Source organism: Physeter macrocephalus, chromosome 1 (genome assembly GCF_002837175.3).
Source record: "Physeter macrocephalus isolate SW-GA chromosome 1, ASM283717v5, whole genome shotgun sequence".
Taxonomy (NCBI): Eukaryota; Metazoa; Chordata; class Mammalia; order Artiodactyla; family Physeteridae; genus Physeter; species Physeter macrocephalus.
In genome coordinates this window covers 50,173,329-50,195,238 of record NC_041214.2, presented here as the reverse complement: position 1 = coordinate 50,195,238, position 21,910 = coordinate 50,173,329, and the positions used below count along the sequence as shown (strand labels likewise).

Below are 21,910 nucleotides of genomic sequence, written 5' to 3'. Positions count from 1 at the left end.
CCAAAACTTTCCCTGGCCTTCCCTCTAGTGAAAGTGTAAAGTAGTGTGGGGAGAAGGACTTAGGAGCCCTGAGTCGGAATCCTGCCTCAGTTCTTTGCTAGCTTTGTAACCTTGATCAACTTATTTCTCTAAACATCAGATTCTGTGTCTCTGAAATGGGAATGATAATAAGACTATAGGGTTGTTAAAGGTTGAATGCAGTCATAGTCATCATTATTTTATGGGATTGGTGGAGGGCTGGTGGGAGAAGGACAAAAAATGGTACAATAAGCTTAACTTCTTACAGGTAATTGAGAGAGAAATTATAGCAGCAATGTTGGCTTGAGTGAAGGCTGTGTTCTAAGTGATTTTGTGTTCCTTAAGGGAAATTATTTCCACTGTTTAATTCTTCGCAGGAGGCCACCCAACACTGGAGCCTACCTGGGCTCTTTGGTGGGGCTGCTGGTGGACTCTGGGAGGGCTCACACCAAGGAGTATTTCCCAGAACTTCTGCTGCCAGTGTCCTTGTCCTCATGGTGAGACACAGCCACCCCTACCTCTGCAGGAGACCCTCCAACACTAGCAGATAGGTCTGGTTCAGTCTTCTATGAGGTCACTGCTCCTTCCGCTGGCTCCTGATATGCACACTACTTTGTGTGTGCCCTCCAAGAGTGGAGTCTCTGTTTCCCCCAGTCCTGTCGAAGTCATGCAATCAATTCCTGCTAGCCTTCAAAGTCTGATTCTCTAAGAATTCCTCCTCCTGTTGCCGGACCGCCAGGTTGGGAAGCCTGACGTGGGGCTCAGAACCTTCACTCCAGTGTGTGGACTTCTGTGGTATAAGTGTTCTCCAGTTTGTGAGTCACCCACCCAGCAGTTATGGGAGTTGATTTTATTGTGATTGAGCCCCTCCTACCATCTCATTGTGGCTTTTCCTTTGTCTTTGGATGTGGGGCATCTTTTTTGGTGAGTTCCAGTGTCTTCCTGTCTATGATTGTTCAGCAGTTAGTTGTGATTCTGGTGCTGTCTGCTCTCGCAAGAGGGAGTGAGAGCACGTCCTTCTACTCCGCCATCTTGAACCAATCCTTGAGTCTGGCTTTTCATTTGTAAGGTAACTTTTCTCTTTCTGTACATGCTGCCTGGTTACTGTTGTTTCTAAAATGCAGCTCAGGCACTTGTCTACCCAGAGACTCTCAGTGACTCCACACCTCTTAACTTCTTGCTTTCAGGCACCTCCACAACCCGTTGCCAAAGTACTTTTCCAACTTTATCTGTCACTACCCCCCTTCATGAACTTCTGCTCCAGGAAAACGAATCTGTTCCTATGTTTATAAAACACACTTTGCTAATGTAAAACCTTTGCTAGAGTGATGGATGACAGCTCTTCATCACTGTTGAAGTTTTAGTTACCATACAGAGTCCCCCCTGTTCTTTGAGGTCTTCCTGGTCACTCAGGCAGGAATGCCGTGTTCCTTCTCAGAACCACTGTTGTGTTGGTCATTTGTGCTTTTGCAGGCAGCTGTGTGCGGACCTGGGTAGGATATTTGGGGACATGCCTTTGTTAGCCTAATGGGATCTTTGCTACTAATGTCAAAGGCCAGCTCTTTTCCACCTCTGCATCTCCTGCAGGACCTGAGGGCCTCCAGTGAAGTGGAGTGCCTCATACACTGGGTATATTAAAGATATTCATGCATGTGATATTAATACAGGGAAATTCAATAACCTATTCTGATGTAGCTTTTTTTTTTCCATTTTCCCTTTGTATTTATATTGCTTTGCTCTTATAAGATTTTGTGAAAATGAATGCCTTACTGAAAAACTGCTCATTCTCTTGTTTAAATATAATGACCTCTTAGTAACAAATTTGCAAATGGAAAAATGGATCTTAAACTTTTGGTGAGGACTAGGGGCATTGTTCTGGTAGAGGAGCACCCCTTCCTTGCCTTTGGGTTGGTTGGCCTTTGGCAAGTGGCTGAAGAGTTTATGGAAGGATGTTGGACATAGGGGGAGGGGGAGGGAGTTGAGACGGGGAGAAGCAGTGAACAGAGCCTGGGCCGTTGGTTTCAGGTAGAACAAGGGGGCCAAAAACCTGAACTAAGCAGACTTCTAGGAAATCTGGGTCCCTTGATCACTTAAACATTAAATTATCTCCCAGACACAGGCAGAGCTTTGTTATCCAAAACACTTGAAATTAGTTGTGATCTTAAGGTAATTGCAGTGCTGAGTCACAGCACAGGTCAGTAGTGAATTCCCTCCAATTACATAGTGGGGCAGAGATAGGAAAGAAATTTTATCTCAGAATAATCCTCCTTTCCAAAGATTTCCATAGCACTTTTTTCCCTTCAGTAAAGGAAGTGATTTGTTTTAAATAGCATATTCTTGTTCAAATTTCCCTATGTAGGTGCAGAAAACTTATTCTCCCAAAACTTTCCCTGGCCTTCCCTCTAGTGAAAGTGTAAAGTAGTGTGGGGAGAAGGACTTAGGAGCCCTGAGTCGGAATCCTGCCTCAGTTCTTTGCTAGCTTTGTAACCTTGATCAACTTATTTCTCTAAACATCAGATTCTGTGTCTCTGAAATGGGAATGATAATAAGACTATAGGGTTGTTAAAGGTTGAATGCAGTCATAGTCATCATTATTTTATGGGATTGGTGGAGGGCTGGTGGGAGAAGGACAAAAAATGGTACAATAAGCTTAACTTCTTACAGGTAATTGAGAGAGAAATTATAGCAGCAATGTTGGCTTGAGTGAAGGCTGTGTTCTAAGTGATTTTGTGTTCCTTAAGGGAAATTATTTCCACTGTTTAATTCTTCGCAGAATAACGGGACCACTGAGCATCAGGTGGAATCTTTCATAAGGAAAAAACTGGAGTCGCTGTTAAAAGAATCTCAAATTCGAGACAAGGAAGATCCTGATAGTTTCACAGTGAGGGCACTACTGAAGGCCACACATGAAGGCTTAAATGCACACCTGAAGCAGGTATACATTTCCCTCTTGTACTTGTCCTTCAACAGGAAAAAGAAAGCACCTCATGCTTGGTTTCTGATCATTTGTCATTTGTGGAAGGCTTCTCCAGTTTCTTCCATTTCTATCCTAATATTGCTGGAAAAATGAGAATCTCCTCCTTCAAAATGGAGAGAAATAGTGAATAATAGATTAAAGTGCACGGGTGGGTGTAGAAATGATTCATGTACTCCTTCACTGGGACCCTCAGGACAAAGCCCAGTGCCCCTGCTTTCACCTTCCCCACTTGTGCTCAGGTGAGGGTGGGGACTCCTTCAGGCGTCCTCCATGCCCTGTTGATCACACCTTCTGAATGTGTATGTCTGTCCACTTCTTCTCCACGTCTGTGTCCTAATTCAGGCCAATGTTAACTCTCACTTAGACTTCTCTTGCCGTCTTTAAATCTAAACTTCACTCTGAAATCGGCATGATGTTTTAAAAATGCAAATCTGATCATGTCACTCCACTGTTCACAATTTTTCAGTGGCTTCCTATTATGCTTGGGATAAATTACAAACTAACTGGGCTTCCAAGGAACTACATAATTCCATCCTTGCCTACCTCTCCTGTCTCAGATCTCCCCATTTTCCGTGTCACACCACCACCCACGATTTCACACCAGCCACAACCATCTAAATGCCATGGTCTTCCTCACATTCCATTTCCTCTGCCTGGAACACTCCATTTCCACATCTACTCTAGCTAATTCCTACTTAGGCTTTTAAATTCCAGCATCAATGTGGTATTCTAAATGAGTCCTGCCTTGACCCCTAGGTTAGGTTAGCTATCCCTTTTATATTGTTGATGGTAGCCTGTTATATCTTCTTTTTTCAAGAAGTTTTTTTTTTTCCCTACACATTTGCAATTATTTGTTCAATATCTGTCTTCTCAACTAGACTGTAGATTCTGTGAAGGCAGGAACCATGTCAGTCTTGATAACCATTTTTTTCCTGACTTGTATAGTGCCTGGGACTTAGTATGACCTTCATATATAGCTGCTGAGTGAATGAATGGTTTGGGTTCTGGCTGAGGTTTTTATTCTGCTTTCTACTAAAAATATCATAAATGGACAAGGAAGAGGGATAGGGGGTTTACTGATGTTATCATGGCAGAACATTGAGGGCATTTATTCTGGACCAGAGGAGATCCATGTGGTCACTGGCTTAGCTGATAGCAGCCTCCCCTGCTACTGCCGCCTATCCTCCAGGGCTCAGAGCTCCCCAGGCAGAGGGAAGCTCATCACTTTTGGATCTGAGCAACCACTCAGCTTTGGTGGTTACTTTCCAGACTCTATAGAAGTCCAGCCATTCAAATGCCTGGCTGTTTCTCAAGTCTGTTTAGTTTCCAAACATAGAAAACCTAGTTCAAAATGGCTTAAATAATGAAGAAATGTGTTGGGTTAGGTAAGTGGCAAATTCATTTGCAGAGTGGCCTTCAAGGTGGGCTTAATTCAGAGGCTCAGCAGGGTCATCAAAGACCTGTCTTTCTGTTCTGCCTACCATGTGATTAGCATCATCCCATGTCGGTTCCCCCTGTCCTGGTGGTTGCAGGGTGACTGCCAGTAGGCCCCTGAGCTATGTGTTTCTTGGTCCAAGTACAGAGAGAGTGAGACAGTGTATGTGCCTCATCCAACAAACCAGAGTTTGCGCTAAGCTCTGGTTGGGCATCTTAGCTCGTGTGCCCACCCCTGAATTGATCCCCATGGTGGCCTTGCATATGTGTCCTTCTTGGAACAGTAATTTGGCAAGGGCATAGGATACCATTGGCTTGCTGATGCCAGTGAGAACTTACCCCTGGAACTGGCATCAAGGTCTACCCCTCTGAAAATGCATTCTGCCCCTGCATGCTGGAGGGGCAGAATGGAAAGTTGGGAGACAACCAAAATGTCAGTTACAGCATTACTGCCCTTACAGTTTATCATACAGTTTTGAATTTTCTTGAACATTTCTGTAAATACCAGTTAGCCTCTCCCTTTCCTCCCTGACCCTCCAGCCTCTTAGTTTAAACCACACAAATGTCTGTAAAATCACATTCGGTTAACCCAGCTTGATTTCTGCTTCTTGTCTCTGGTGAACTCTCTTTGGCGAATCTGGGCTAGTCACTTCCCCTTATGCTTTTGGAGAAGTCTTTGCTCCATCCTAGATCATTCCAACTGGAAAGACAACAGCAGGTCTTGGGGATTTTTGAAGAAACAAATCAAGCCCATCTTTCTTTTTATGGAAGAGATCCTAATGGTAATTTCCCCATCAGGTAAGATGGTAAGGGACTTCAAATTTCAGAGATGTAGTAGGACAAAACTCATCCTCCTTTTTCTTATTGTTTACTCTCCCTTAAACCTGGGTGACTGCAAGAAGGTATCAGACTTGCAGAAAGTAAATGGAGCCTGCAACTTTAATAAACTGGACTACGAAGTGTTAAGGTTTTTAACCCTGCTGTTGTGTTAGTTTTTAAAGTATGGTTTTGGTTCAGTGGCAAGCAAAGACAAGTTACTGTTGAGACAAGTCCATCTGTGTCAGATACATATGCACATGTAGAGCCAAGGTTGAGAATGTGCTGTGGGGTTCAGGACAGCTCATCACTTCAGCTCCCTTCCCTCCTGGATCGTCGCTCAGCAGTGCAGTACTGTGTGCTACTGGTGCCAGCTTTTTCCTGGAGATCTCCGAAGAAAATAAAAATGAAATTCTCATCCTTCACGCTGGAAGAACTTAGTAGAAGGATGCCTGCCTTCTTTAGAGTTCTGAATTCACCTCAGCTACAGCCATCTGGGTGGCCTTAATTATTCCTTACATGAACTTTTGCACCTCTTCTGCTGTCCCGCTCCCTCCAGTCTCTCATTTATACCACTACCACAGAGATATTTCAGAAACATGCATTTGATCATATCATTCTCCTATTTTAAACCATTCAAATGCTCTTCACAGTTTGGAGGATAAAGATCAAATTGAAAGCTATAGCCCAAAAGATCCTTTCTCCATCATCTGACCCCAGCTCTGATTTGTCCACTAATGTGCGTGTGTACAGTACAAATACACAACCCAACCCCTGCCTTTCTTTGTTTCCTGGAAAGTGCCATGTTCCTGGCACTTGGCCTTTGTGTTTGCTTTTTCCTTGCACACTTCCTCTTCCTCACTTCATGTAGATAATGTCTACCTGTCTTCTGGCTTCAGCTTTTGTAACATGTCCCCTTAGAAGTCCTCCTTAATCCTCAAGTCTAGGTAGATGGCCTTCCCGTGCCCTCAGGCAGTACCCTGAACTTTCCCCATCATAGTCTTATTATAGTGTGTTATGATTATTTGTCTCCATCATAAGAGTGCAAGCCCAGGGAGGACAGAGTCTACATCTCTCTTGCTTGCTGTCTCCCTTGTACTCATGTCGAGTTCCTAACACAGTGTTTGATCCATGGATTCAATGAAAGATGCAGTGCTGATGCTCAAGGAGAGGTCAAGTTGGGGAGAGATATCTGTGTGCATTCCTCTGGTACATAAAGAAGGAGTGTAGAGTTGGGGAGGGGGAGAAAGCCAGAGAGGAGACAGAACTACACAGAATCCCTGTTTTATCACCAACTAGCTTTGTAACTTTGGGCATATTATCTAACTTCACTATACTTCTGTTTTTCTTATCTGCAAAACTAGGCTTTTAATTATACTTATCTCCAGGGATGGTTGTATATATTAAGTGAGAATATATGTAATACACTTAGCATAATCCTTGGGGCATAGCAGGTGCCTATTAAAATGGATGACCTTATACCTCAACTTGCCTGGGGCAACCTCGCTTTATACCTATTGTCCCAGCGTAATTATTAAAGGTGCCCCATTTCACTCTTTTTTTAAAAAATAAATTTATTTTATCTATTTATTTTTGGCTGTGTTGGGTCTTCGTTGCTGCTAGCGGGCTTTCTCTAGTTGCGGTGAGTGGGGGCTACTCTTCGTTGCTGTGCGCAGGCTTCTCATTGAGGGGACTTCTCTTGTTGTGGAGCAACTTGTTGTGTTCATTAGTTGTGGCATGAGGGCTCAGTAGTGGCGGCTCACGGGCTCTAGAGTGCAGGCTCAGTAGTTGTGGTGCATGGGTTTAGTTGCTCCACGGCATGTGGGATCTTTCTGGACCAGGGCTCGAACCCGTGTCCCCTGCATTGGCAGGCGGATTCTTAACCACTGAGCCGCCAGGGAAGTCCCCATTTCACTCTTAAGAGTCCTGTTTTGGACAATAGATGACATGGTCTCCCTACTAATAGATGAGCTACTAGAACTGGAGAGGAACTCAGAGGTTAATTGGTCCACTCCTCCCCCATGTCACAGATAACAGGACTGAGGTCAAGAGGTGGGTGTTTGCCCCAGAGGAGTAAGTCTTTAGCACAGAGTGTGTGCTGGAATCTCCTATGTTTTGCTTCACCTATTAATCCCTCTCCTTCCATCTGATTCTGAGTCCCAGGGTATTTCTTATGTGTTCAGCTTCTGTTTCCCATCAGTGTATTGATGTATGTAATTTCCTGCTTAGACTTAAATCCATCAGAGAGACTCTCATTCACCTTAAAACACCCTTTCAATTCTCTGTTCTTCAGACTGAATAAGCCTAGTTCTGTAAAACTTTTCTAATAGGTTAAAAATGATCTTTTAAATCACCTTAAAAAAAAAAGAGAGATGGGGGACCTGTGGCTACATGGTGGCAGAACTGGGTCTCCTAACTTGAAGAGCAGTGTTACTTCTATTACCGTATCTTACTACTTTCTTAATTCTAGGGTTTTTGAATAGTTAATGATCAGCTTTAATTGATCTTCAAAGGCAGTCAATATATATAAACCAGTCAACTAAAATTACAATGTAAACCTGCCACCCACCCGCCTCCAGTATTTTCTGAACTGCCTTTTCCCCAACCCAGTTCTCACTGTTCCCCCTCCCCATCCCGCATTGCATCTTTGATTAGTTTCTATGGATATATGTAGATGCTCTTCCTGACCTTTCGATTTCGGGTGGTTTTGCTCACCTACATTTATTCCATTTATGAGATTATCTCTGTTCAGCGGAAAGTCCTGGGAGGGCGGGGCCTATTGGTCTCTTATATCATGTAATTAGCAGTGAATCACCTAATACATATTTTTAGAGATGACAGTTGGAAGAGTCTAAACCCTTTTAGCAGAGTGGTCCTTCTGTCCCCTAGAGTAAAGAGATCTCTAGCCTGGAAAATTAATTCACATGAGGAGGAATTCAGAATCTACAATACATCTTTCCTGTGCTCACCACAGAGGGAATGGTTTTAATGAACAGATAAGCTCTGTTGCAGTTTACTTAAAGAAAAACAATCTTATTGCCTCATAGATATACTTGGATTTTATTTATTTTTAATGTTTCCAAATTCTAAATAGTAATTAAGTGATCAGTCTGATTAGTTTTTTTTAGTCAACTGACTTGGCTGTTAATGACTTTTGGCCAGTTTTCAAAATTAAATCTACTTTTAACTGAAGATGATTTATTCCCCCTCAGGGCATTCAGAAGAATACATCCCGTGCTGTAGAGAGCCTTGTGAACAGGCACTAGAGAGGCCTGCACACCTGGGCATTACTGAGAGGTCCTTGACCCCAGCTTTGGGGAGCTGTTGGCAGCTGCCATCTCCTGGTGGTGCCCAGGTCTCTCTGTGCACCATCCCCCCTCTCTCAAGGCAGACACAGCCACCTTCAGGGAAGTGGAGGGTAGAGCAGGAGGAAATGAGCAGGACCTGCTGGCTGCCCACCTAGAGATGGAAGGAGAGAGAGACTCCGTGCCCTTCCACCAGAACTAAGGAAAAAACAAATGCAAAGAAGAAAAATAGTCATATTATGCTTTATTTACTCAGCATCCAGATGTGAAGGAAAGTGGAAAGAAAACACATGGACGATCCCTCATGACCAACTTCGGAAAACATAAGGTATGAATTAAGAAAGATAAGTGTGCATAATTCAGGTAATTTAAAGAGTCTAGAAGGTGACAGAAGACTATCATCATGACCTTGGAATAACTGCAGATTTCTCAAAGAGGACCCCAGAAAAGGAAAAAATTGATAATTAAACTATTTTAAAATTTAAGAACTCCTGTTCATCAGAAGTATCAAAGAGCAAATAGCATACTGGGAGAGAATATTTTCAATATTCTATACAAGTCCACAAAGGATTTCTTTCCTGAATATATAAAGAATTCCTATAAATCAATAAAAAAGGCACACTAATTTTTAAAAAACAAGCAAAAGGCTTAAATGAACTTCACAACAGAAGATATCCAAATGGCTAATGTGGAAAAGGTTCTCCCCCTTATCAGTCCTCTGGGAAACTCAAACTAAATTGATGATGAGATTCTATACCCACCACAACAGCAAACATAAAGAGACTGACGACAGCATGTTAGTGAGGATGCTGGGCAACTTGAACTCTCATCAGCTGCTAATGGGAACCTGCCTTTGTGCAGCTACTTCCACACACTGTTTCACAGTACCAACTAAAGCCGCTCTATGAACCATGTCTTATCAGTTCCATTGTTAGGTGTGTGTCATGAGACTGAAACAACGATATTTACAGGGGCATTAGTTGCAATAGTACAAACAGGAGACAGTTCAAACGTCCATCAGCATTAGAAAGAATAAAAATTGTGGTGTATTCACATAAGGGAATATTTATCAGCAATGAGAATGACAAAATTACAACTACATGCAATAGTGTGATCTTTGTAAACATGACATTGAGCAAAAGAAGCCAGACCCAAGAGAGTACATACAGTTTGAGTCCATTTATATGAAGCTCAAAAACAGGCAAAAAAAAATCTATGGGATAAAAGTCAGGATAGTGGTTACCTTTGGGAAGAAGGTGATGACCAAACGGGAGAATCTGAAGGCTTTGGGGCAGATAATATTCATTTGGGTGGTTTCACTTTGTGGAAAGCCATCATGCTGTACACTTATGATTCCTGTGCTTTTCTAAGTGTATGCTTTACCTTCAATAAAAAGGTAAAACATGTTAAACAAGAAGTCAATTATTGGGTGATGAACTTCATGCATGAGGTTTCTCCAAGGCCATTTCTTGTACTTTAATGAATGTTGTATCTGGAATTTCCTGCCTCATCAATAGGATAATTTAGTAAAAGTTTGGACAAAATAGTCATAATAAACTGAAAACAACCAAAATGTTCTCCCATAAAGACTGCTTAAGTAAATCATGATTCATTCACACAATGGACAATTATGCAGCCATTAAAAGACGATCACTCTGATGAGCTCAACATGCAAAACATTAAATAAAAAGGTAAGATGAAAAACTGATTGTGTCATATGTTAACTGTGATAAGATGTGTCAAAACTGTATGTAAAGAAAATATATCATCATTTCTCCAAATATCTGTCATTGGTGATTCATTACTTATTTCTACTTTCTGCATTTTATATTTTAAAATGAACCTGGGAAAGACAGATTTATTATTGTAACACCTCAAATTACTAACTATATGTGGAATTGGAGAATATTTCATTTCTTGATTACAACCACTCATTTAAATTAAAATTATTTTCCAAAGTAAGGCTTTTAGGGAATACCTTTGCTACTATAGAATTAGAATTTATTATGTCTCAAGTCATAGGAGTGAATGTTTACAAGACTATTTATAGGTTATTTAAATAAGGATTAATAGTATTTTAAATTGAAAGTTAATATTATGTGGTTTACAGAGTGACTTTCCATGTCATCTCATTTAATCATCACAAAAATAATAATCCTTTAGAACAGATGTTTTTGTCCTACCCTTTAAAAAGGCACAATAGGAAGCTTGAGAGATTAGCCAGTTTATCAGCTTGGTGAGAGGCCATTTTGGAACATGAGATCATCAGATGCCTGGGTCCACGCCATGTGCACTGAAGTTCTCAAGGCATAAATAAGACGTAAAAATGTTCTAGACTAAATTGGCGCCTTGCTGTCAGTGCAGTAGAGTTGAATGTGTTTATGCCAACAGTGTAGTTTGATTTTTTTTATTTGTTGAGAATGAGAAAATCTGGAAGTTGATTTGGTCCCATGGTAATGTGGGGATGGAGTTCCTTTCCTTTTCTAAGCCATGTTCCCAAAATGTCCAGGGTACTCTGTCTAAAAGTCTTACCTTTGTTTGTAGAAGCTGTAATTTTGGTGGCAAGTTTTTCTGCAATTACTAGGGCCCCTCCCCATCATTTGTATTGTTGAGGTGTGTGTTGCCAAATATTGGGGTTGTGTTGCCAAATATTGAGGTTATGTCCAATGTGGTGGGGCTGAAAGTGCATCACTCCTAAGAGGTTTTATGTCTAACAGCTAATCTGTCCAAAGACACCAGGTTAGTCCTACAGTCTTTCAGCCTGACTCCTGTAGGTAACAGTTTTCATTCTGCTCTAGAAATTAAAATGGGTCAAAGTCTCAAATGAACAGTTTGATTTAGATGGGTTTTTGAGTGCATACTGAACAAAAGCAGGAGTGGTAGTTATTCATTTAAAAATTACTACTTGTCTTTTTTATCAAATCTGCCTTTTATAAGTAAGTCAAAAGGAATAGTGAGCTTCCTATATAAGAGGATACTTTATCCCTTTTAATCGTTTAAATAGATATTACAACTTTAACCCTACCCCTTATAGAGACCTTCAATGCATGACTAATAGTCTAAAACCTACATTTTATGTGGCTTAGAAGTCAATGTTAGAGCATGAAACCCTCAGTTTTGCCTTGATATTTTAATTTTGGCCACAGACATGCTTATTATTGATGGTGAGGCAAGCTGCAATATTGGTCAGTTGTTTTTCTCCAAGTAATTGTCCTTGTGTGTGTGTGTGTGTGTGTGTGTGTGTGTGTGTCTATTTTAAAGCTCATTTCTCCGTATGTCGTAGATGTACCTGATGCACTGAGTTTGTGTTAAGTGAACTCTGATTTTTCCAGCAGAAAACCACAAAATCACGGTCTAAAGCTTATAGTGCTGAGGAGGAGGAGGACGCACAGCAGAATCCTGGCAAGGAGACGGGCCAGCTGTACAGGTAAGAAAGCTCTCCATGTTTCTTGCTCAGGCTCCTGGGGCCTCTCCATCCACATCAGCTTGGCTGTTTTAGTTGTACGTGTCTAGGAAATCAGATTGCAAGGTAAAGAGCTCTGCAGTGGGACATGTGAAGATCAACAGGATGTGAGATTATAATACATGTAGGGGACTTGTGCTGCCTGGCGCACAGTGAGCTCTTAATAAATGCTGGCTGTAGCAGTTGTCAGGTAAAAGGTATCTTCAGAGAAGAGAGAGGGACCACATGAACTAGTACAGAGGGGCTCTCACAGGAGACTGATGGAGAAGACAGATGACAAGAACATGTTAAGAGTCAGAGATCTGAAATGAGCCAGACTTCAAACTCTTGTTCCTCCAACTTTAAGATGGGGCAAGTTAGGCTCCTCATTTGTATCTATTTCTTAGGGTCATTGTAAGGATTAAAGGAATTAAACTATTTAGCTTGATGAGCCCTACTCCAATTAACTAAGTGCTCAAAAATATTAGCTGCTGTTTTCTTTATTATTGCCAGTAGAATTTGGGATGAGTAAAATGGCCAAAATTTTAGAACCCAAATTGTGACACATGATTTGATACAGGATTTTCTGGCAAATTACGTATACAGTAAGTCTCACAAAGGAATGTAAATTATATCCTTCATAGATAGATAGATATACAAACATGTGAACATGTACACACACACCCCTCTGTGACTTTATCAAAAGACTGAAACTAAACGAAATTGGAGGCATAGAGGTCCTATAGGAATGAATCACATTTAGTGTTCAATTAAATTTTATATTTGAGCTTCACTCCAACAGAATGTCCATACATAAAATAGTAACTAATTAGTGAGAGCAAAGGAGATGTGTATGGTTCCTACCCTTAAGGTACAGAAAATTCAATATGTAGTTACAGTAAAGGATATAAGAGAAATAGAATTACCTTCCAGGAGACCTCTGCTGTGAATGTTCTCAAATATAAGTTTGAGAAAGGCTTGACTCTGAATCATATAGCCAGGGAAGCTATCACATGAAATCACGTTGCATGCTGCTCTTAAGTCAATTAGAGGTTTGCCCGTAATAGCTATCGAGGCTCAAGCATCAATGACGGTGTCCTTTTGGGACTTCAATAAACTAATTCAATTTTAAGATAAGGATTAAAAAGAGCTAACTTTATACAGAAGTTCTCTGTGTTATGGAGTGTCCTGGGAGTTTTACTTGTCATTTCTAGGCATTACCTCCCTCACATTGATTTATAATCATTTTCTTTCACAAAACCAGATTTTTACCAATGGCTAGAGAATTTCCTAATTACATGGTAAAGGAGAAACATGGACTCTTCTTCCCATTGGTTTTTATACCTGTCTACGTGCATGTCTTCTTTCTTAGCAAAATGGGTTGTTGACACATTTTGGCCTTAATTCTTTTGTTGAATATATATAAGTATCATTACAGTAAGAATTTTTGTCTGATTTGTTCACTATTTTATCTCCAATAGGTGCTCGATAAATATTCACTGAGTGAATAAATCTATATCATCACTATCTAATTCCAGAACATTTTCATCACACCAAAAAGAAACTCTACCATTAGCAGCGACTTTCCATCTCTCTCTCCCCCGGTCTCTGGTACCAACTAATCTACTTTTTGTCTCTATAGATTTGCCTTTTCTGGACATTACATATAAATGGAATCCTACAATATTTGGCCTTTTTTGTCTGGCTCCTTTCACTTAGTATAATATTTCCAAGAGTCATCCATGTTGTAGAATGTATCAGTACTTCATTCCTTTTTATTGTTGAATAATATTCCATTGTATGAATATATTGCATTTCATTTATCTATTCATTAGCTGAAGGATATTTAGGTTGTTTTCACTTTCCAGCTATTATGAATAATACTGCTATGGACATTCATTTCTAAGTTTTTATGTGGACATAGGTTTTTATTTCTCTTGGGTATATACTTAAAAGTGGAATTCCTGAGTCACATGGTAACTGTTTAATTTTTTGAGGAACTGCCAAACTATGTTGGCAAAGCAGTTGTAGCATTTAAAATTCCCCAGCAGTATATGAGCGTTCCAGTTTCTCCTCATCCTTGCTAACACTCATTATTGCCTGCCTTTTTGGTTATAGCCAGCCTAGTAGATATGCAGTGGTATCTCACTGTAGTTTGGTTTGCATTTCCTTAATGACTAATGTTGAGCTTCTTTTCATGTTCTTATTGGCCATTTGTGTATCTCCTTTGGTGGGGATTGAAGTTTTTAATGGTTATATGTTTTCCTAGAGGAGAAAAGTGTGTCTGTGAGGAGAATGTGATAATCTATGGAGAATTTTACTGTGGCAAAGAGTAAGTAGCAGAATTTGTAAAGTTGTACAGCAGATCCTAGGAGTGGTTTATGGGATACAGAAGATATAGACGTACAGAGAGAGTAAGTAATGGATGTTTGTCTTAAGAAGTTGAAGAATATAGAATAAGCATAAAGAAGAAAACAAAAATCACTGTAATTATACCTCTAAAGATAATGACTATGGAAAGTTTGGTGTGTTTATCTTTAGATATAGGATTCTTGTGACTGACAGTACAGTATCCCTACTGCTTTTTAGTCCAGGTTCTCCTTCTGACAAAGCAGAGTGATTCCCTGCTAAATTCTGGTTTACTCCATAGTTGGGTAATGGTGGGAATCAAGCCCTTCACAATAGAATTCACAAATTCAGGAGAAGAGACTGTGAATAAAGTCTGGCTGAGTGGTGAAAAAAGCCACATGAGTATGGTGCTGTGGTGGAGAGAATGCTGAACTAAAAATCACACTTGGTTTCTAATCCTGGCTCCATCAGGAGCAGGTAGGGAAGGTGGAGTAACCAAAAGCCCAAACCTCTTCCAGCTCTAAAATGTCATGAGTCCTGGTGTGTATTTTACAGGCTGGGCCGCCGAAGGAAAACCATGAAGCTCTGTCGAGAGCTCTCTGATTTGGTTGTGTACACAAACTCCGTGGCAGCCCAGGACATTGTGGATGATGGTAAGGCCTGAGTGTTTTTTCTTCTGGATACACACTCCTGACCTTTCTTTGTCAATTGTTAATTAAACTTTTGTTAATTGGATCATCAGCACACATTTCTGGAACTGTGTAGAATCCATCTTGAGTGTCAGGAAACTGGTTGCTGGTACAATGCTTAGCTCACAGGGCGGGCACTATTGATTACTTTGCCTAATGGGCTAGAGGTCAGAGAAATTTCCAACAGGGCAGAGGAAGATTTTATTATTATTAAAAAGACAAATGTATCAGAGCAAGGTCTTCCCAGTCTTCAAACTATGGAGACTTGACCTAGTTTGATGGCCAGATCACAGATGGCTGTTCCAAGTGTGAATGACTAGAAGAAAGAGGAAATTAATTGGCAAATATAACATCCTGAAATGCCCTGTATTTTCTCATTGAAAATTTTTACCTTGATGAAAACAATTTAATCCACAGATTGCAATTTTAACAAGAGCAGAAATTTCAGAAGCATTGACTCTTTCATAGTTTCTTACCCATCAGTTGCTGTATGTGGAGTTGAGAAATTCTAGTTACAACTGTTCTTACCCTGAGTTTCCTGCTAGCTGCTCTTTCTCTTTATTGTCTTCCTTTCTCACTTGTATTTTGTTCAGTTAATGCGTGCTTATGAAAATAAACTGTGGTCATTTGGGTTTTCAATCTAATTGTAATTTTAGTGGAAGAGAAATGTACGTCAGAATCTCCCATTTTCTCATGTCTCAGTGAAGGGAAAACAACATTGTGCTGAGTCTTATGTCCTCACAACCTCCAGGATTCTTTCCTCAGATCTTTAATTTTTTCCCCCCATTCCACAAGTGTATCTTTTTCTATCTGCAGATTTTCTTCCCTTTGGTGTTGATTCCTTCTTTAGATGGTGACAGTTATTTAAAAAAATTAATTTCACATGTGAGAACATGAGAACCTGTAGGATTCTCAGCAAGTGAACGTCACATTCTTTTTTTTTCCAGATTCTTTTCCATTATAAGTTATTACAAGGTATTGAATTTAATTCCCTGTGCTACACAGTAGGACCTTGTTCTTTATTTTATATATAGTAGTATGTATATATTAATCCCAAACTCCTAATTTATCCCTCCCCTTTCCTCTTTTGTGACCATAGGTTTGTTTTCTATGTCTGTGAGTCTATTTCTGTTTTGTAAATAAGTTCATTTGTGTCATATTTTAGATCCCACATGTAAGTGATATCATATGATATTTGTCTTTCTCTGTCTGACTTTGCTAGTGTGATAATCTCCAGGTCCATCCATGTTGCTGCAAATGGCATTATCTCATTCTTTTTTATGGTTGAGTAATATTCCATTGTATACATGTATCACATCTTCTTTATCCATTCCTCTGTTAATGGGCATTTAGGTTGCTTCCATGTTTTGGCTATTGTAAATAGTGCTGCAGTGAACATTGGGGTGTGTGTATCTTTTCGAATTAGAGCTTTTATCTTTTCTGGATATGTGCCCAGGAGTGGGATTGCAGGATCATATGGTAACTCTATTTTTAGTTTTTTAAGGAACCTCCATAATGTTCTCCATAGTGGCTGCACCAATTTACATTCCCATCAACATTGTAGGAGGGTTTCCTTTTCTCCACACCCTCTCCAGCATTTATTATTTGCAGACTTTTTGAGATGACTGTCTGACCAGTGTGAGGTAGATGGTACCCGAACATCACACTTTTTTTTTTTTTGCGGTATGCGGGCCTCTCACTGTTGTGGCCTCTCCCATTGAGGAGCACAGGCTCTGGACACGCAGGCCCAGCGTCCATGGCTCATGGGCCCAGCCGCTCCGCGGCATGCGGGATCCTCCCGGACCGCGGCACGAACCCGTGTCCCCTGCATCGGCAGGCGGACTCTCAACCACTGCGCCACCAGGGAAGCCCACATTCTTATAATATCTGCCCACAGCTAGAAAATAAACTCAGGAAGTATTTTAATAGAGTTAAAGGTATATTTGGTTCATAGAAATATAATTTCTACTACATGCCTTAGGTAATCATAATCCTATTAGCTTAATGGAAAATAATATTGAGGACTATTTAGTTCTTGAACTTTATCTGTTTTGTCTTTTGTGTGTGTGTGTGTGTGTGTTAGCCACAAAATAAGCAATAGAAAATGAATGCATGGCTCATCCTAATGCAAAACAACTCAACTCTATTAATATACTAATTGACATGTACCTAATTAGCAAGGTCATCTTATTGATAATGTGGTGTGCGTAATTTATGTAGAGAGACAGAGAAAATAGTGGTACTAATTTTAGTGCTACTCCTCCTGAATGTGGTTTGTCAAAAAGACTATATTTTCTCTTATCATGTTCAAAGGATTCCTCATCAAAATCTACAAATATGATCATTTTTAGTATGCTTAAGATATGTAAACTATGCTAAGTTATGTCAATAAGATATTGATATATGTGATAAGGAAAGAGTCTATATGAGGGAAATCATCAGATTAAACAGTGTAATTCTCTAATTTCTTTGCCTCCCACTTGTGTTTGTGACTGTTCCATGTTGTAGAGTATAGTTGCTAGTCATTTGGCCAGTGTTTAAGAACTAAGGCTGTACAGCCCTAAGGACTACAAGGGCCCTGGGAGACTGTGAGCATGAATAAACATGCAGAGTCTGGATACAGTTCAGGCTCAGTAAGATTATAATTCACCTCCTTTGTTTCATGGGCCATGTCCCTCAGTCTGGGTTCAGAGCACACATTGGAATGAGAATGAGACTCTGGGCAGTTTGGATCTTTATCTAGGCTGGTCTATTCCAACAGGTCCAGATGACATGGGGTGGTCATTTTGGGGGTGGGGTATGGATGTTTGGTGAAGGGGTGGGAGTGGTGGGAGCATTTTAGTTGTGGGACAAAAGATAGTACTGGGAGAAAAGGGTAAGATATTAAATAATTGGAGGTTTACTCCATCATGACCCCCTAACTTGTAGCTTTGTTGGTCCTGGATTAACCCTTTCTGATGATGCTCCAAGCAGAAACTTTAATATAGGCTTCCTGTTTTTTACCTCCCTTTACTTTTCCATTTTTTATAAATCTGGCTAGGTGGGTGACTGTTCTTGTTTCTGAAACTTTTATTTCTTTATAATGTTCTTTTGAATTCTTTTTCCATTATTATTCCTTTCTCCCAAATAGCTTTTGACTGGTATCATAATTCTATTCAAAGTAACTTTAAAACCCAATTTTCCTGCTTTGGAATTGGTCTTTTCCCTTTATTTTCTTCAACTCTGAATGCTGTCACTTAATGTGTTTCATATGTATGCTTTTTAGATGAATGTCTTCAACGAATGTCTCCCTTTTATCAGGAATGAGTTACAAAGATAGTTTTATTTATTCATAGTGTCTTGATCTCTGGCAAAGCTATTCTGTTTGAATCATGCGCCTAGAAAATAATTTTCCTGTCTGTCCTCTTCATACTAGTCAGATAGACATGAAGTAGTGAGATGATTGAATTCTTGGGGAGAATATGGGATCCAGAAATAGGCAGTTATCTGAGCAAGATGCACAGCTCTGATAAATGGCAGAAGAGTCCCGAGAGTGGAACTTTATTAGACCTTTCTTACTCAGGAGCTGTGCCTGCTCTGGTTGCATTCGCTCTTTTGCTCTGCCTTTTATTATGGGTGTAATCGGACATCATTGTAAGATCTTTTATGAGTGGTGTTTTCTTTGCAGCAGTTTTCACGTTTCTGTTTTCTTTGTTAAAAACTTCTAGGAACCACAGGAAATGTGTTATCATTCAGTGAAACAAGAGCACATCAGGTGGTTCAGCAGAAATCTGAGCAGTTCATGATTTATAATCAGAAGCAGCTCACGAGGATTTATCCTTCCGCCTACCGCATCGATTCCAGTAACTTCAACCCTCTGCCCTACTGGAACGCAGGTTGCCAGCTAGGTGTGTATGCCTCGGTGAGGAGCGGTTCTCCGTGCGTCTTGACTCTATGCTGCTGTCTTGCCTAATTCTCTTCAACTTTGAACTTGCACAGTGGCATTGAACTACCAGTCTGAAGGGCGAATGATGCAGTTAAATCGAGCCAAATTCAAGACAAATGGCAATTGCGGCTATGTCCTCAAACCCCAGCAGATGTGCAAAGGTGTGTGTTAACTTCATAGTCACAGCTGTGAACACAGGAGACCTCTATTGAAGGAGCTCTGTGGAAAGTGTGATGCCTCTGTTTTGCAACATGATTTTTAAAAGAGAGATCAATTCGGTATTGAAATGTAAATAAAGAACTCTTGTCACAACTGTTTAATATTTGGGTAGCGTGATGTTTAGAATGTTCCTTGTGATGTTATGCACTTAAAGAGGGACATGGATAATAGCAGTGGATTGTCACCTGAAATCCAGTGGTCCAGCATGATATTCACTAGGCATTATTCGTAAACTGAATGCTTTCAGAAACTCTCTAAGGGAGTATGAGTCTGAGACCTGCTGGCAAAATTGTAATAACACCTGAAACAATTTTATCAAGCCCTTTTTAGTCAGTTTATTCCAATTACAAAACAGTGCTAACAACAACAACAACAAAAGATAATGCAATGTTATATCAAAAACACTTCCTTTGGGTTCTGCTCATTAAAATTCTTTTTAAAATTTCCAAGTTGGATTTTTAACAGTTCAGGTAAAATACTGTTGACAGATGTGTCTTCAGAATTTTGTGCTCTGCGTGTTTTCTTGCTATGCTGTTTACTTAATTTCAGGTCTTCTTTCTGTTTATTATATTCACTCTATACCTGCAATAGTTTAGGATAGAAAATTATGTGAATCTGACAACTGCTCCCCTTCTCTATACTATGGACATTCAAATAAAATGTTCCTCTTACCCCCTGCCTTGGTTGATAATTGCATCACAGATACTTGTTTTAAATTGGTCCATTCTTCTGGCCTTTGGGAGCATAGATTCTAACCAAAAAACACAGCTATTGAAATGCCAGCTGGCATTGCCTTCAGGCAAAAGCCACACTGATAGTTATGTGATAATTTCTTTGCTTTAAGAAACACTATAGTAATCCAGCATTTTTTGTTTCTTTGTTCTACAAGCTTAAGGTATTTGGGGTGTGTTATGTGTGTGTATTTTTCCATGCTACCAAACCTAGATTTTTAACCTCTGCTTTACTTGGCTTAGGTACTTTCAACCCTTTCTCTGGTGATCCACTTCCTGCCAACCCTAAGAAGCAGTTCATCCTGAAGGTGATTAGTGGACAACAACTCCCCAAACCTCCAGATTCCATGTTTGGAGACCGAGGCGAGGTAAGCTGTATATGACCAAGTGGTTAATTATGTGATTTATTTTATTGTGTTTACATTTCATCTGAAATGTCTTAAGGGTTCTGTGTGTGTGTGTGTGTGTGTGTGTGTGTGTGTGTGTGTGTTTGTAAATGAGCACTGACCTCAGCTCATCAGATATTAACTGACTTATTGGCAAAGCACACACAATTCTTTCTGGAGTGCAGTGCATCATCTATTTTGGAGGCATGAGTGCAATACAGTTCAATTCACGATTCAAGACTGACACTGTCAATGCTAAATTGAGATGCAAGGAGCAATTTTGTTATTAATAGACACATTGCCTAGGAGAACATCTTAACCTTCCATCTGCCTTTCTCATCCACTGTGACCCTCATCTCTGCTGCACATCAGCCACCTGCTCCCTAGCCACAGGCTGGCTCTTGCCTTGCTGCATTTCTGTTGAGTAATTTTTAAATGTCTCCCTCTGTGACCACAGCCTCCGCTCTTTGCAGAGCTTTCATTCCGTTATTCCCATTCCACCTGCTCTTGGCCTCCTTGGCCTCCATTTTCTCCCTTCCTGTCAGCCCCTCCTCTGTTCATGTCCTTCTTCTCAGGAGTGGTCCATCACTTCAAGCTCTTTGCCACTCCCACCTGTTAAACTATCCTTTCTGGATCTGGAATGTCGATGGTGAAACCATGCAGCTCTGCAGTGGTCCCACCATCAACTCAACTCTGTCTTAAATCTCCACTGACCCACACGTAGTGCTGCACTGCCATCCCAACTCCACCTGATCAGTCCTCTATCCTATTCTCCACAGTGGCTATTTTCAACCTCGTCTCTCCTCAAACATTTGTTCTCATCACTTTCTCCAGTAGATGGCCCCGTGTCCTCCCTCTGAGAAAGTAGGAGCTTCACGTGGGACCATGTCTTCCATCTGCATTGCCTTCAGCCTAATCCAAGCCAACATCATCTCTTGGCAGTTCTGCTGCAGTAGCCTCCCAGCTCACTGGCCTCCCTGCTTCCAATTCTGTTCTCTCAGCAGCAAGAATAGTTATTTTGGTAGTATCAGAAAGTTTATCCTCACTTCCTCTTCTTTCCATTTTTCTTTGTCTGCAAAAAGGAAGACTCACTTCCTATATTTTCCCCCAAACTTTTTAATTTGAAAAATTTCAAACCTCAGGAAAGTTGCAATAATCATAAAATGAACACCATATCTCCAGCACCTAGATTCACCAATTAACTCATTAAATTTTGTTACTTTTGCTTTATCTTCCTTTCATGTGTAAATGTGTGCATAAATATACATATACACATACATATATACTTATCCACATGAAAGGGAGAAATAAAGCAAATATTACAAAATTTAATTATATATATGTGTGTATATATATGCATTTTCTTTTCTTTGGAGAGTCATTTGAGAGTAAGTTAACATCATGACCCCGATCCCTAAATACTTAAGCATTTGTCTCTTAAGAACAAGAAGGTTATCCTGTATAACCACAATACAGTCGTTACACCCATGACATTTAATATCGGTACAATAATATATTCTTTTCTATTTTATTTTATTTTTTTAGACCATCAGAACTTTATTCATTTTTTTAAATTTTATTTTAAAAAATTTTTACAGGTTACTGTCCATTTACAGCTA

General features: G+C 40.2%; 1 protein-coding gene across 1 annotated transcript in view; it reads left to right on the top strand.

Annotated features, from left to right (window-relative positions):
• PLCH1 (phospholipase C eta 1) overlaps window positions 1–21,910 on the top strand; it is a 239,079-nt gene that overhangs the window by 204,695 nt on the left and 12,474 nt on the right. Inside the window, exons 12-18 of the mRNA XM_007106908.4 lie at window positions 2,792–2,953; window positions 8,807–8,878; window positions 11,886–11,977; window positions 14,897–14,994; window positions 18,738–18,917; window positions 19,009–19,116; window positions 20,149–20,273. Coding sequence (XP_007106970.2) covers window positions 2,792–2,953; window positions 8,807–8,878; window positions 11,886–11,977; window positions 14,897–14,994; window positions 18,738–18,917; window positions 19,009–19,116; window positions 20,149–20,273 — 837 coding nt within the window. The remainder of the gene's footprint in view (window positions 1–2,791; window positions 2,954–8,806; window positions 8,879–11,885; window positions 11,978–14,896; window positions 14,995–18,737; window positions 18,918–19,008; window positions 19,117–20,148; window positions 20,274–21,910) is intronic.